The sequence below is a fragment of the Tenrec ecaudatus genome, chromosome 6, assembly GCF_050624435.1.
Source record: "Tenrec ecaudatus isolate mTenEca1 chromosome 6, mTenEca1.hap1, whole genome shotgun sequence".
NCBI classification, from domain to species: domain Eukaryota; kingdom Metazoa; phylum Chordata; class Mammalia; order Afrosoricida; family Tenrecidae; genus Tenrec; species Tenrec ecaudatus.
This window is the reverse complement of record NC_134535.1, coordinates 123,517,569-123,531,056: the sequence shown is the minus strand read 5'-3', so window position 1 is coordinate 123,531,056 and position 13,488 is coordinate 123,517,569. Positions and strand designations below refer to the sequence as shown.

At 38.0% G+C, this 13,488-nt stretch overlaps 1 protein-coding gene across 1 annotated transcript; it reads right to left on the bottom strand.

Annotated features, from left to right (window-relative positions):
* Positions 1-405: 405 nt before the first annotated feature.
* Positions 406-13,257, bottom strand: KLRB1 (killer cell lectin like receptor B1). The gene is made up of 6 exons (XM_075553105.1): positions 13,173-13,257; positions 10,867-10,965; positions 9,630-9,707; positions 2,937-3,091; positions 2,521-2,636; positions 406-682 (listed from the first exon to the last, which is right to left on the bottom strand). The coding sequence occupies exons 1-6, from the start codon at positions 13,255-13,257 to the stop codon at positions 544-546; spliced, it is 672 nt and encodes a 223-aa protein (XP_075409220.1). The 3' UTR covers positions 406-543.
* Positions 13,258-13,488: the final 231 nt, after the last annotated feature.

Genomic DNA, 13,488 nt, shown 5'->3' with positions numbered 1-13,488 from the left:
AGAAAGAGATATGGAAGAAAAAAATGTCTTTGAAAAGCCAATGGGAAAAGCTTTGGTGGTTCCATTCCAAACTCCTTTTGGCAGAGTCTTCTGTTGTGAATGTCAAGAGCATGAGCTTTAATCAAGATTCTGCCACTATTCAATTATATGATTTTCTCAATGACAAGGGGAGATGCAACCGACTGTAGAAATAATTTTCTGAAACTTTTTTCAAGATGAGCTAAGGCATAAACAGGATCAATGAAGAGCACACAGATATGTCAGGATCAGAATCTAGGCCTCCTAATCATCCCAACCTTTCCCCATCAAATACCACTATCTTTTAAAACATCAAGTCTATGTCTTCATTTCCTCCTGTCTTTTTCAATGAATAGGATGGATCCAAACATTTGTGAATCCCATGATGTTTGGGAATTCTCCGAATTTGTTTCTTTTGTCTCATGAGCATGTATCAGGCAATATCAATCGCATATGCAGTTGAACGTTGAGAGGTCTGTAATGGTAAGTGGAGAAGTTCAGACAGGATGTAATGGTAGATGAGTGTCAGGGCCATCTCTTTCTGACAGGTTTTAATTCTTTCTGGCAGATCCATTTATTTTCTGCACCACAGTCCTCAGAAACAATTTTCTTATTTGAGAGGACAGCACAGCTGTTTCTATCACGATAACCTTTAATTTGTAATCTGCGGAACAAAAAAAAAACATCTCTGTCAGTGTTAAAGGTTTTCTTACTAATTCTTCTCATTCAACCCGGCATTCCTAGGATTCTCAGGAAACAATTGGATGCTAAATAATGAAACATAGAGTAACTACATCCACAAACCTAATGGTGCACACTTTGACAAAACTATAAGCTAATATAAAACTCAAGAACTTATTGGTTCATCTTCACTAAGTAAGAATCCCTCTAAAAAGAACCTTCATAATGATAAGAGCCAAAGAGCGAGAGAGTATTGGAGGTTGGGAATTGAGTACCCTCTTTTACCACAAAGATACCATATGCAAAGTTTCTAGACTTTACGGAAACTCATTAATACACACACACACACACACACACACACAAGGTAATAGCTACCTAATATTTGAAGGAGGCATGGCAATGGTGATCATAAAATGTAACCCTGCTAAGAAAATGTGCTCCATAAAGTAGTAAGTATCGAGAAGATGATAGACATACAGCCTCGATAAAATTTAGATGCAACTAGGGAAAGAGGGAAAGTTTGCATGCTAGGCAGCCAGTTTCCTTCTCCCTCAACAGATTGACATTAATATTAAGCGTTGATAGGAGTTTCAAGCATATATGAATCTTGTGGCTCACTGTAGGTTGGGATGCCAATAGAATACAAACAGTGGGATGGGCAGTATCAAGGGTGACCTATAAGAAGAGTGTGGGTCAAGTCTTGCCTATTTGTATCTAACGGAAGATGAAGGATTGGCACTGGGCAGTACTCTTTCCCAGCTTCTTGCTCCCGAGTTCTAGTTCTTCAAGTAGCCTCTTGGACCTGAGCAGCTAATCTGCTTCCTTTCTAGTGCTGCCTCATAAGAGGCTTATTGCAAAAGTCCCCTAACGTGTATCCACCAGCTCAATTCTTCTTTCAGTTTTCTGGGTAAATATGACAACATGACTGAACATTTCAAAGTGTTCCCTATGGTTTCCTGGGCCCTGCATGAGCATATATCTGTTCAGTTAGATGTTGTATGACATTATCTCTTTGATCTCTAATACAATGCAGGAAAGAATTCCTATGTTTTTCTTTTTGGTTTATTTAAAAGGCAGAGTTTGGAAGGTTTCAAATAAAAGCCGAGTCTAACTGATACACTTTATATCTTAACAAGGTACCTTTCACGTTTTTAGAGGTGACTAGGAAACAACTGGGATTATTTTAAACAAAACTTCATTTTTTATTCTCAGAATAAAACAAGAAGTTCCACTTAATTTAGTATATAACCTTTACATGCATTTTAATGAATGAATTTCAATTTCCATTTTTACTATGAGCAACCATAAAAAATTTAATTACCTTTGCATCATGAGCAATAAAGATGCATATATAGGTCATAAACCAATATTAACTGTTACTACATATAAAATAAAACTAAGGCTGCAAATTTTTCTCCTTTTGTTTATCATTTTAATCTTAATTGTGATATAACAAATTATTGTCATGACTCACTAAGGCATTTGTTTAACTGTTAAAATACTATTTGAGAAATTCTGTATGTCAACATATAAATTTAGGTAATTTTTACTGATATACCCTTTCAAATGAGCTAACCTATTCCTTGCTTTCTAAAATTTCAGCAGAAAATATACATTCTTATAGGTTATTGATATCTTTTCATAAATGAAAATTTCAACCAACTTTTAATTCATTTTTTCTCTGCTTATTCTGAATCTATCGATAATTTATAAACTTAATAAAAACTATAAAACCCAATCTTCAACTACAAGCAATGATAATACCTTGCAGTGTATATTGGATATGAAGGGAATATTAAAATGAATTCAGCTAATACTCACACATCAGAATGTAAAAATGAGCCATTCACCCACTTCCAGTTCTTCTCTGGCAATGTAAAATTTAAACCAATCCAATATAGAATTCCTTCAGCTTTTATCAGGTGCTGTATGAGATGCTATAAATGAAACACGAGAAATGAGTACAAACTGAAATGGTGTATATATTCAGTGGTTGCCTTGTTTTATTCATCCCCTTGAATTATTCTGACCCGATTCAATCATCATTCTATCCTGGCTCTATGACAGGATTAATCACTGCATCCACTATATCATATTCAATTATTTTATGGGTATGAGGTAGTGAGCTTCCTATATTCATGTTTACTTCCATTGGCACAACCTTTGGATTAAGATCCAAGCACTTCAACATGATTCAAATAACGTGAGAAATAAAAGGACTTTTATAAATTATTTACCAGTTCTACCTCATCTTGAATAAGTAGCAAACTGGACTTTCTTTGGTAACAATCTGCCAAGCTGTCATTCCAGTAGTGTTCAATGTCTAAAAGAAGCAAGCATTTCTCCTGGAGTTGATGCCAGGAAATTGGGCACTCTACTGGACTCGGTTTCTCTAAAGTTAGAAATAAAGATATAATTTTAAAAGTGGATAAAAGACATGAACAGACAGTTCACCAAAAAGGATGCACAAATAGGTAGCAAACACATGAAAATATGCTTACAATCATTAGTTATCTGGGAGGTTAAAATCAAAACAACAACGAGATAGCACTTTACACCCACAACTATAGCCCAATTAAAAAATGCAGAGAACAGTAAATGCTGGAGAGTGTCTGGAGAAATTGGACCTCTTATACATTGCTGGTGGGCTTGTAAACATGTACAAACATTGTGGGAAGTGATATGGCACTTCCTAAACAGCTAGGAATAGAAATGCAAAACCAAACTTACTGCCTTTGAGTCCATTTCACTTCAGAGTGACCCTATAGCACAGAGTAGAATGTCCCTTTTGGGTTCCCAAGCATGTAATTCTTTATAGAAATAGAAAGCCTCATCGTTCTCCCATGGAGTTGCTGGTGGTTTCAAACCACTGACCTTATGGTTAGCAGTGTAATACATAGCTACTATGCTACAAGGATCCTAGAGATGCCATAGGACCCAGATGCCATACCCTCCTAAAATAAGAAACATGTCAATAACAGACACACTCTCCCATGTTCATCACAGCACAGCTCACAATAGCAAGAAGTTGGAAATAGCCAAATATCCATGAGCAGAAGAATGGATAAAGAAACCCTGGCATTTACACACAATGGAATACTGTGTGCCACTAAAAAGTGGTGATGAAACCATGACTTACCTCATGACATGGATAGACCTGGAAATCATTATGCTGGACAATGTTAGTGAATCACAAAAGAACAAATGTTGCATGAGATCAGTACTGTAAGGATAGACACCAAGAGAATGAGAGGCATTCTGTTCTCAGGTCATATAATCTTCTAATCCAGTTTCCGAAGCAATTGATGTGCCTGCTTAATGATCATGATCTATCCATGTATCACCCCCTTGTTGGGACATCTTAAAAATCACTTGGCAGAGGAAGCCTCATCTCAGTTGATATCAGTTTCTTTTGTTGGAGGGAGAAGAAGAAGACCAATCAGTTTCTGCCATATAGCATTATTCTATGGTCACCCCAAATCACCAGACATCACAGACGTCCTAAGGGCATTGAGTGAAATTTAATGGAAATTCAAGTCCAGAAGTCTAGACAGACATTTCTGTCTCAGAGAAGGTGAGTCTATTGGTAGGTCAACCAGATAAAGAAATCTGTCATAAGAAAAACACTTCACTTATACTGACCACCAGTGGGAGCCTACACCAGGTATTATGTTCCTAATTGGGCACCTTTGTCCTAGTTTTTATCAGCCTTTGGTGACCCAAGTCACGCGCTATAGACAACTGGGACTTTAGACCCTGTTCCTTTGAGATGCACAACTTCCTCCAGGGACTACACAAGAGCCATCTAATTTGGAAACTCCACTAAGTCAACTCGACTTTACCTTAAGCACGCCATCTCTAACAGATTAATGGAACTAAGATACTGTACTTCCTTTGGCTTATGGATGAAATGGCCTAATGTCAGAAGCAGATGACTACTATCCCAAAGTTATGTATTTGAAAGTCATTGAACTTTCATTCAAATGTCTTGTGTTGAGGGTATCTATTAAATAGCAGCTCCAGACCACCAGATTCCATATATTTGCTATTTTCATATTCTCTTTGCATTTTTATGACATGCACATAAAATTCAGTAGGCATAGTTCTGCCTTTGTGAATGAAACTTGTGGAAAGTTTTTCCCTATCTCTAACTCTCAGTATTTGGGTAGAGTGTCTAGTCACTTAAAATTTTAATTTGTACAAGTCAACAATCCATGTGCTTTAGTCTACAAAGCTGGCCTATACATGTATACCTTCCTTTGAAATATATTTTTAATTCTTCATTATTGGCTAAATCAATGATAATATCAATAGAATTATTATATATCACATTGGGATGATTTATAATGTTTCCAATAAAATAATAAGGATGACTCTAAAGTGAACCAAGAGCAAACACAAACCATAGCTATATGAATGGATTTTGAACTCACACTTTACTGTAGTCCTAGTTTAAGAACCATTCGTTCTTATGGTGTGGCCCTACTTAATCCTCACTCTCAGGAAGAGGTCACTGAAGATTGAAGGCATGGGTGTTATAGCAAGGTGTGGCAAAGAACCCAGGTGGTGCTTGGCTATAAGCACAAATAGTGTCTGGGGTCTCAGAAGCTTGTTTTAAACCAAGCAGCCATCTAGGTGCCTTATCAGCTAAATCCACACAGAGGAAGCACACTAGTTGGTGTGATCCAAGGATAGTAAATAATAAAATGCAAGATTGGAGGAGGGAACAGTATTGGAGCTTAAATTCTGAACAAACATTTTCAGAAGGCTACAGAGACAGAGAAAATTCATTTGCGGGGACCCCACATGGATACAGCCTCCAGTGAATCCCCTTTGGCCATTGACCAGGGATGACAATAGCTTTCCTCTCAACAGAATACATTGGAAGGTAGATCAATGCAAGTATAGTTAGATTCAAATGTAACCCATTACCATTTGCTCTCCCTTTGGACCCATTTAAATTTGTTCTAATTTTTAGTATTTTCTGCTTTCTTTTCAATGGACATTTTTCTGTTTTATTTCGTCATTGTTGATGGGCTATTCATTTTATTTTTATTTTTTAAGTTTCTTTGTATATGAAATCTAGTATAGGTCAATCTGTAGACTGACCCCATTAATAGTTTCTTGGGGGTGTAGCAGAGAAGGTTGGGGGATGAAGGGGGTGATGAGAAACTTTTAATAATGAATACAAGGAAAAATAAATATTCTCAAATTGATTGTGGTGATGATTGAATAACTCTTTTTAATATAATTAAAACATTGAATTGTATGAATATGTGAATTATATGTCAATAAAACTGTTACACAAGGAAAAAAGAAGTAAAGAAATATAATATTTTTCCTCTGTCCTCATGTCACTGCAACTAATCTCACACCTATCCTTAAAGCTGTGTGTGCATACACACACACACAAATGCATACACATGCACATATCATGATACAAGTTCAAATGTCATTGAGCATCACTGAGAAAACAATTATAATGAGCTCAGTATAATTTTGAGGTGTTTGAGATCATTCATTGACTGTTGTTTGAGGTTCTTTAGATAGTTCATTCTAGGGCAAAAGATAGGGAAACAATGGACAGTTATATTAAGTATAGATAGAATAGTGGAATAACAGAGAGGAAAGAAATTTAAAACAGAAATATTTACAATTTTCGTCACTGGGAAATATAATAACACAATCAGATGGAGCAAAATCCTAGACCATCGGTTCATTTGCTTGTGTCTGTCACAAGTGCTGTTCAAATATAGAGTCAACAACATCAAAATTGTCTAACAAAGGCCTAATTTAGACAATACACAAAGCATGAAGTAAATAATAATTCATTTCACCAACTTAAGGAAAAATACAATAGAAATATCAAAAGGAAGTTATTAATTGATGAGCAATCCTATTGCTTATTTCTACTGTATTTTGCTGTATATTCCTGCTGATGTTAGATTTATCCTGGCTGAAAGCATAAAATACTAGAAAGATGGCTTGTTGTGTCTTATTAACTCTGTAAAGGCTTTGATTGTGTGATCATAACAAACTATGGATAGACTTGAGAAGAATGGGAATTCCAGAGAACGTCATTGTACCCATGTGGAATTTGTTCATGGAGCCATACTTCTACATGGATCAAGGGGCAGTTGTGGGAACACAGCATGGGAATACTACTTGGTTTAAAAATTAGAAAGGTGTGCATCAGAGTTGTATGCCCTCACCAAAACTGTTTGCAGTGTATGATGAGCAAATGATCACAGAAGTTGGACCATGTGAAGACGAATGTGGCATTAGGATTGGAGGAGGGTTTATTAGCAATCTTCGCTATGCAGATGGCACGATCTTGCCCACTCAAATGGAGAAGGGCTTGAAGATCAAGGATGGTAGCCTTCATATGAATTACAACTAATATAAAGAAAACAGAATTTTTCTCCAATAGACCAATAGGTAACCTCATGATACACAGAGAAAAGATTGAAGTTGTCAGGGAGTTCATCTTGCTTGGATCCACAATACAGTGCTTATGGAAGCAGCAATCAAAAGATCAAATAACCCTTTGCATTGGGTAAATTTGCCACACAAGACCCCTTTAAAGCCTCCCCCAAACTACCATGATCCGAATTCTACCTTGCAGGGCTGGATAGGGCAGAGGTTGTACACTGGTGCATATGGGAACTGGAGGCACAGAGAATCCAGGGTGGATGATACCTTCAGGACCAAGGGTGTGAGGGGCGATGCTGGGAGAGTGGAGGGTGAGTGGGTTGGAAAGGGGGAACTGATTACAAGGATCCACATGTGACCTCCTCCCTGGGAGATGGACGGCAGCGAAGGAGGGGAAGGGAGACTCCGGATAGGGCAAGATATGACAAAATAACGATGTATAAATTACCAAGGGCACATGAGAGAGGGGGCAGGGAGGGGAAAAAAAAGAGGACCTGATGCAAAGGGCTTGAGTGGAGAGCAAATGCTTTGAGAATGATTGGGGCAGGGAATGTGCAGATGTGCTTTATACAATTGATGTATGTATATGTATGGATTGTGATAAGAGTTGTATGAGCCCCTAATAAAATGTTTTTTAAAAATGTTTTTTAAAAAAAGAATTGTATGAGCCCCCAATAAAATGATTTTTTTAAATGTTCAAAATTTAGGGAGGTGAATTTGAGGACTAATTGTGCCTTACCTAAGTCATGGTATTTTTCAGTCACCTCATAAGGTATGAAAGTTGGACATGTAATAAGGAAGATCAAAAAAACAATGAATGCATGGAATATGGTGCTGGTTAAAAATACTGAAAGTCCCTTGGACCACCAAAAGAACAACTAAATGTGTATTGGATGAAGAACAACCAGAATGCTGTGTAGAAGCAAGAATGATGAGCCTTCATCTCAGGTGCTTTAGTGGTGTTATCAGGAAAGATCAGTCCCTGGAAAAGGGCAGCACGCATGGTAAAAAGGGACAAAGCAAACGAGGAAGAGCCTCGAGTGGACGGCTTGACCTGGTGGTTGAATAATGGGCTCTCACAGCCTCCTCTTGTTCAAAGGGATCCGTTTGCACCCAACAACAAGAACAACAACAATTATCCATTATCTAGAAAAAATTTTTTGCAGACTTCTTTTAATATCTGTTTGGTAAGCATATATGCTGCAATCACTCAGCAATAATTGCCTTTATTCCAATACACGATGCACCAGAGCCCTTGGGGGCTTTGTGGTTTCACACTGGGCTGCGATTCACAAGGCTGACACTCTGAAACCACCAGCAGTTCCTCAATAGAAAGACAGGGCTCCTCCATAAACATTTACAGTCTCCAAAACTTCTGCCAAGAGTTCTAGGCTCAAGGACTCGCAGGGGCAGTTCTATCCTGTCCTATAATGTCACTCTGAGTTGTCATCGACTCAATGGCAGTGATTTTGCCTTGGCTTTGGTTATGCAATGGAGCAAGAGTAATATAGCTATATGGTAAAGAAATTAGATACATATTAAAGAATTGGAGCCCTGGTGGTTTAGTGGATATGCATTGTGCTGCTAACCAAAAGGTCGGCAGTTCAAAGCCACCATTTGCGCTGAGGGAGAAAGATAGGCTTTCTACTACCATGCAGAGTTATGGTCTCAGAAACCCATAGGGGAAGTTCTACTCTGTCCTATAAGGTGACTAGGAGTTGTAATCTACTCAATGGCAGTAAGTTTGGCTTTAATTAATTCTATATTATCAACACTATTAATTCTTTTAGAGGAAAGTTAACAGTTGAACATGTTCGTTAATGTCATCAGTGGTGCCAATTACTCTGGCACGAGCCCGTATGTTGCACATGAGTACATCCCGGTTCACCAAAATAGTTGTCAAGGTCTCCTGTTAAACCAGGATCTTCACATTTCCAGTGTGAGGAGCTCCCTACATTTGAATCGCTGACTCGTGTCTACTCCACATCCCTTTGCAGTTGAATTGTCAACAAGGGTCCTTTGTAAGCCAGTGACTCCAATGAGCAGAAGGACATTTAGATACTGATGGCAATTTTGCTACCAACCATTCTTTATACTCTTAACTAAACCAAAGTTGTGATTTTAAACAGAAACGTTTGTCTTCTTACTTTGTTAACAATAAATCATTTTTGACCAAAAAAACCATTAGTTATTCAATTTAAATGCACATTTTACTTGATATTTGGTTATCAATTCATAAACGGCCTAGCAGCTGTATACCGTGGTGAATCAGACCAAAGGCATAGGAGTCAGTTCACCTAAGTACAAACCCCGGTGTTGCCACTTGCTGGTCATGTGACCTAGCACAAGTTACTTAGCCTTCCTAAGCCTCAATTTTCTAAATCCAAAATCAGGATGATAAGCATTATTTCTTACACAAGGGATTGCGATGAATCTAAAATAAGGTAATTAATGAAATCTGTTACATTTTCCATAAGACACTCAAGCCAGAAAGTTACCTGCTGTTTGGGTCCTGTTTTCCTCTTGAGTATCCACATTACATGTTTCTGCTGATAAATTTCTATTTAAAAATATCACTAGTAAATAGAAAACCAATTAAGAAGATTAAATGCAGAAATGTATGGCTGACTGAATGGAGACCTTATATTGATCACATATCTATATTTCACTTTGAAGCTGAAAGATGTAGAATCAATAGTTTTAGCTTCACTTATAACTTTGGCAGGAAACGGAGTTACCTCAGTAAACTTGAATAGGGACAAAAGATAAAGGCAGTCACAATTTGGTAAAAAGAAGTCTTGTTAAGAGGCAACCTACACACACAAGAAAAAACATAATGGTAGAATCACACAAATAATCTATTATCTGTTGCCAATTAGATAAGTAAACTAAAAGGTATACCAAAACAAAATATCAAACTCATGACCATTTAGTTGATCCCAAATGTCCTATAACAACCCTGTAGGGCAGGACAGGACGGAAGTCTCCCTGGGAGTTTCCAAGTCTGTAACTCTTAAGAGGAGTAGAAAATCCCACCATTTTCTCAAAGAGGGGCTAGTGTTTTCCAACTTCTGACCTCGCAGTTAGCAGCCCAACCTGGTACTACAAGAACACCTAAACCGATGACATTCTTAGCAAAGCTTTCTCAATTTTAGAGTAAGTAGCCTTATGCTGATTCACTCTAATATCGAGAGACTGCTCAGTCCGACTTGGAATTTGGCAAGTTGTCACCATGAGTGAGAATCATTTTGGTAGCACTGGGTCAAGACCTGCTGGTTCTGTGGATTAGGTGTGGGTTTTGCTCACCTGTTGTGTTCAAACCCACCAGTCTCTCCAAAGGACAAAGATGATGCATCTCTTTCTGTGAAATTGACAATCTCTGAAACCCGACCTACAACCACTGAGTCAGAATGGCCTCAATGACATTGCATTTGACTTAGGGTTTTTAAATTAAAAGCAAGACCTTGGTAATTCTTATTTTCATTGTTCTTGTCATTTTTCATCATCATGCTTTATTATTTAAATTTAGTAGCATAGATGGATTGCCATATAAATGACTTTCATTAAAATTGGGAAGAATGGAAGACTGGGGTTTCCATAGACTCACTGCTTTGTTCCTGTTTTCATTTCACTGATCCTTTGTCAAGTTTGCACTGGCTGAATTATATTAATGCTCTCAAATTTACAATGTAAGTAGAGTTAATATTCGGAAATGAATGATCTCAGATCACTTACCTGAAACACTCAGCCCTATCACAGCCAAGGCCAAGAGAAGAATCCCAGCACAACCAAGTTTCAGAGCCCAGTGATGCCAATGTGGACCTTGACAAACATCTGCAAAGTTAGGATAATATACTAGTTAGGATAATATACTAAGTTAACTCAGTTGACTTCATGTGGTACGATAATCACAGGTGTTTGGGCTTACACATGGCAAGATTCTGGTTGGAGACAAGGGCAGGGGCTGGAAAGAATGACTATTCATCAGCCACCTTAGAGACTCACAAAATAAATTCAATGAGACTGGAATCTATAAAATGCCCACTCAACCTGGCATATCACTACTTCTCTGATTTCAGCTTATTTAGGAGTGAAAAATACTTTCTGTTGTCCTTCACCTTCCAAAATTAAGCTCTGAAAGAAAATTATCCTGATAACAATACTCCCTGCTTGCATAGTCGTTAATGGATTGGGCTGCTAACTGCAAGGTCTGAAGTTCAAACCCTCCAGTTGCTCAGAGGGAGAAAGATGAGACTTTTGACTACCATAAAGAATTACAGTCTCAGAAACTCACAAGGGCAATTCTACCCTGCCCCATAGTCCTATGAGTTGGCATAGACTTGATGGCATGAAGGTGTTTTTATCTTTTTAAAAAATCTGCTTAGTTTTGCCCGATTAAAAACACACACAAACATAGTAGCTACATGCCCTTCTTTGAGCTCCAACATTTGTTGATCCAATTTTTGGAAGGCCTCTTCGGGGGAAAAGAGCTCTCTCACATACTTCTTTTGGGTCTTGTCTCAACTGTGTTTCTCAGAGAGACTTTCCAATTTCATTTGGAACCTTCTCAAAATGTAATATTCCCATATTATAATTTTTCTTGCCAGCAGCCAATACCACCTAATTATATCTAAGCTTCACTGATAAACTCACAGTGATTGGATGAACTCCATGAGAGCCCAGATTCTCCTTTGTTTGTTTTTCATTGTTGTATCCTCAGCACCTCGATTACATCTGGCCCATAGTGAGCACGTATTGTGGTAGGAGTGGAGAAACTTTAAAGGCATTTTGAAAACACTCTGCTTGCTTTTCTAAACTTTAAATTCCTGCCTCGGCCATTAAGTGAGGCACTGACCACATTGCTCTTTCTGTGTTAAGCTGGCTTCCATAGATAAAATCAGTCTGCTAGCACAGCCTGCAACAGTTTGGCCGAAGAGCCCACGAGCGGTTTCAAAATCATGTTTTGAGGCGAGTGTTCTAGATTCACGCATTGTGCACTGACATTATTCTACTATTATTTTTTTTAGATTTACTTTTAGGATACAATTTTGTAATTATGATTACTCAACTGTGTTTCTAAAAACGCCATTGAATTTGGCGCTGGGTAGCTAGGTCTTGCTTACATATTTTCTGACATTCTTCTTCAGCATGGTCCCATCTCCCCCTCTCCATTTCCCTCAGTGGAGATGCAAGCAGGCAAGAAAAAGTCTTAGCCTTTTCCCATGAAAAAGTAACTGAGATTTGACCAGGTTCTTCTTGCTCTTATCAAAACCTTCCAATTTCCCTTTCCATGATGTAAAGATTATAGAGAAGCTTATTTGATGATTCCCAAGACTTGCTTCCTGATCTAGAACTTTGCTAATCTAATTTTCAAATGTACATCCAACAATTGTAAGAAAAGTACAACCCACACCCTCAGGACAACATGGAATATCTATCAGAGCAGATAACAATTGCAATGGTATTGATGCCAGTGAATTCCGTTAGGTTGCTATTACAGTGAGATAGCAAAATATTCCTTAAAATATTCAAGTGTTCACATGTGCAAAATGCCGTTTCTTTAGAGGCTTCTTCACTCCGTTAGGCTGAGTTAAAGCTTAAGTCTTTACCTCAGTTGAAGACTCAGTTAAGCACCTGACTATTAACCAAAAACAGGATGGTTCAAATCCACTTAGAAGTGCTTCAGAAGCCCAGCCTAGAAATCCACTTCTGAAAGCTCAGACCCTTGGCAATCCTTTGGCGCAGTATGCTCTGCACACGGGGCATTGCCATGAGCTGGAATTGATGCAAACACAACTAGCAGCAATAGTACGAAAGGGCATATTTATTTTTCATACTATCTATATTTTAAGAAAATAAATCTAATCAGGTATGTTTTTCTCCTCATTAGTGCTTACCTAAACTCAAATTACCAAACTCTATTTAACAGTAAAATAGAACTGCTGCCGAACTTCAATTCAACAATTTACAGCCATAAATTTAAGTGGAAAAATGTAACTCTGGGAGGTACACACATGACAAGAAGAAATTATGCCACTTACCCTGGAGAAGTGCTGGAGGCGATGAACTTACTGGGGCTGATTCCCTGGTTAAGCTAAGATCAGCATATATCACTTGACTGTCCATTATCCTGGTGATAGAATTCAACATTAAACTTCTGTATAAGATCAAACTCTAAGTTCTATGAAGCAAGACCACCAGGAGGAAGTGCAAGTACAAAGTGCTCTGATGTCTCTCGTGTGTCCCCACCCACCCCCACTGCAACTTGAGGTTTTCTCCATAAGTTGGTCGGTCACTTTCTGGGTGACCATTATTCATAGAATGTAATATTTACTCACTTAACTAATTGACCTGTTT

Bases quoted from the DNA above. Each gene is read 5' to 3' on its own strand.
- KLRB1 (XM_075553105.1), bottom strand. From the start codon at position 13,257: ATGGACAGTCAAGTGATATATGCTGATCTTAGCTTAACCAGGGAATCA. The intron at 2,637-2,936 runs GTAAATAATTTA...TTTCATTTATAG, and splicing joins TTCAAGATGAGGTAGAACTG to CATCTCATACAGCACCTGAT. The intron at 683-2,520 runs GTGAGTATTAGC...TTTGTTCCGCAG, and splicing joins TCATTTTTACATTCTGATGT to ATTACAAATTAAAGGTTATC.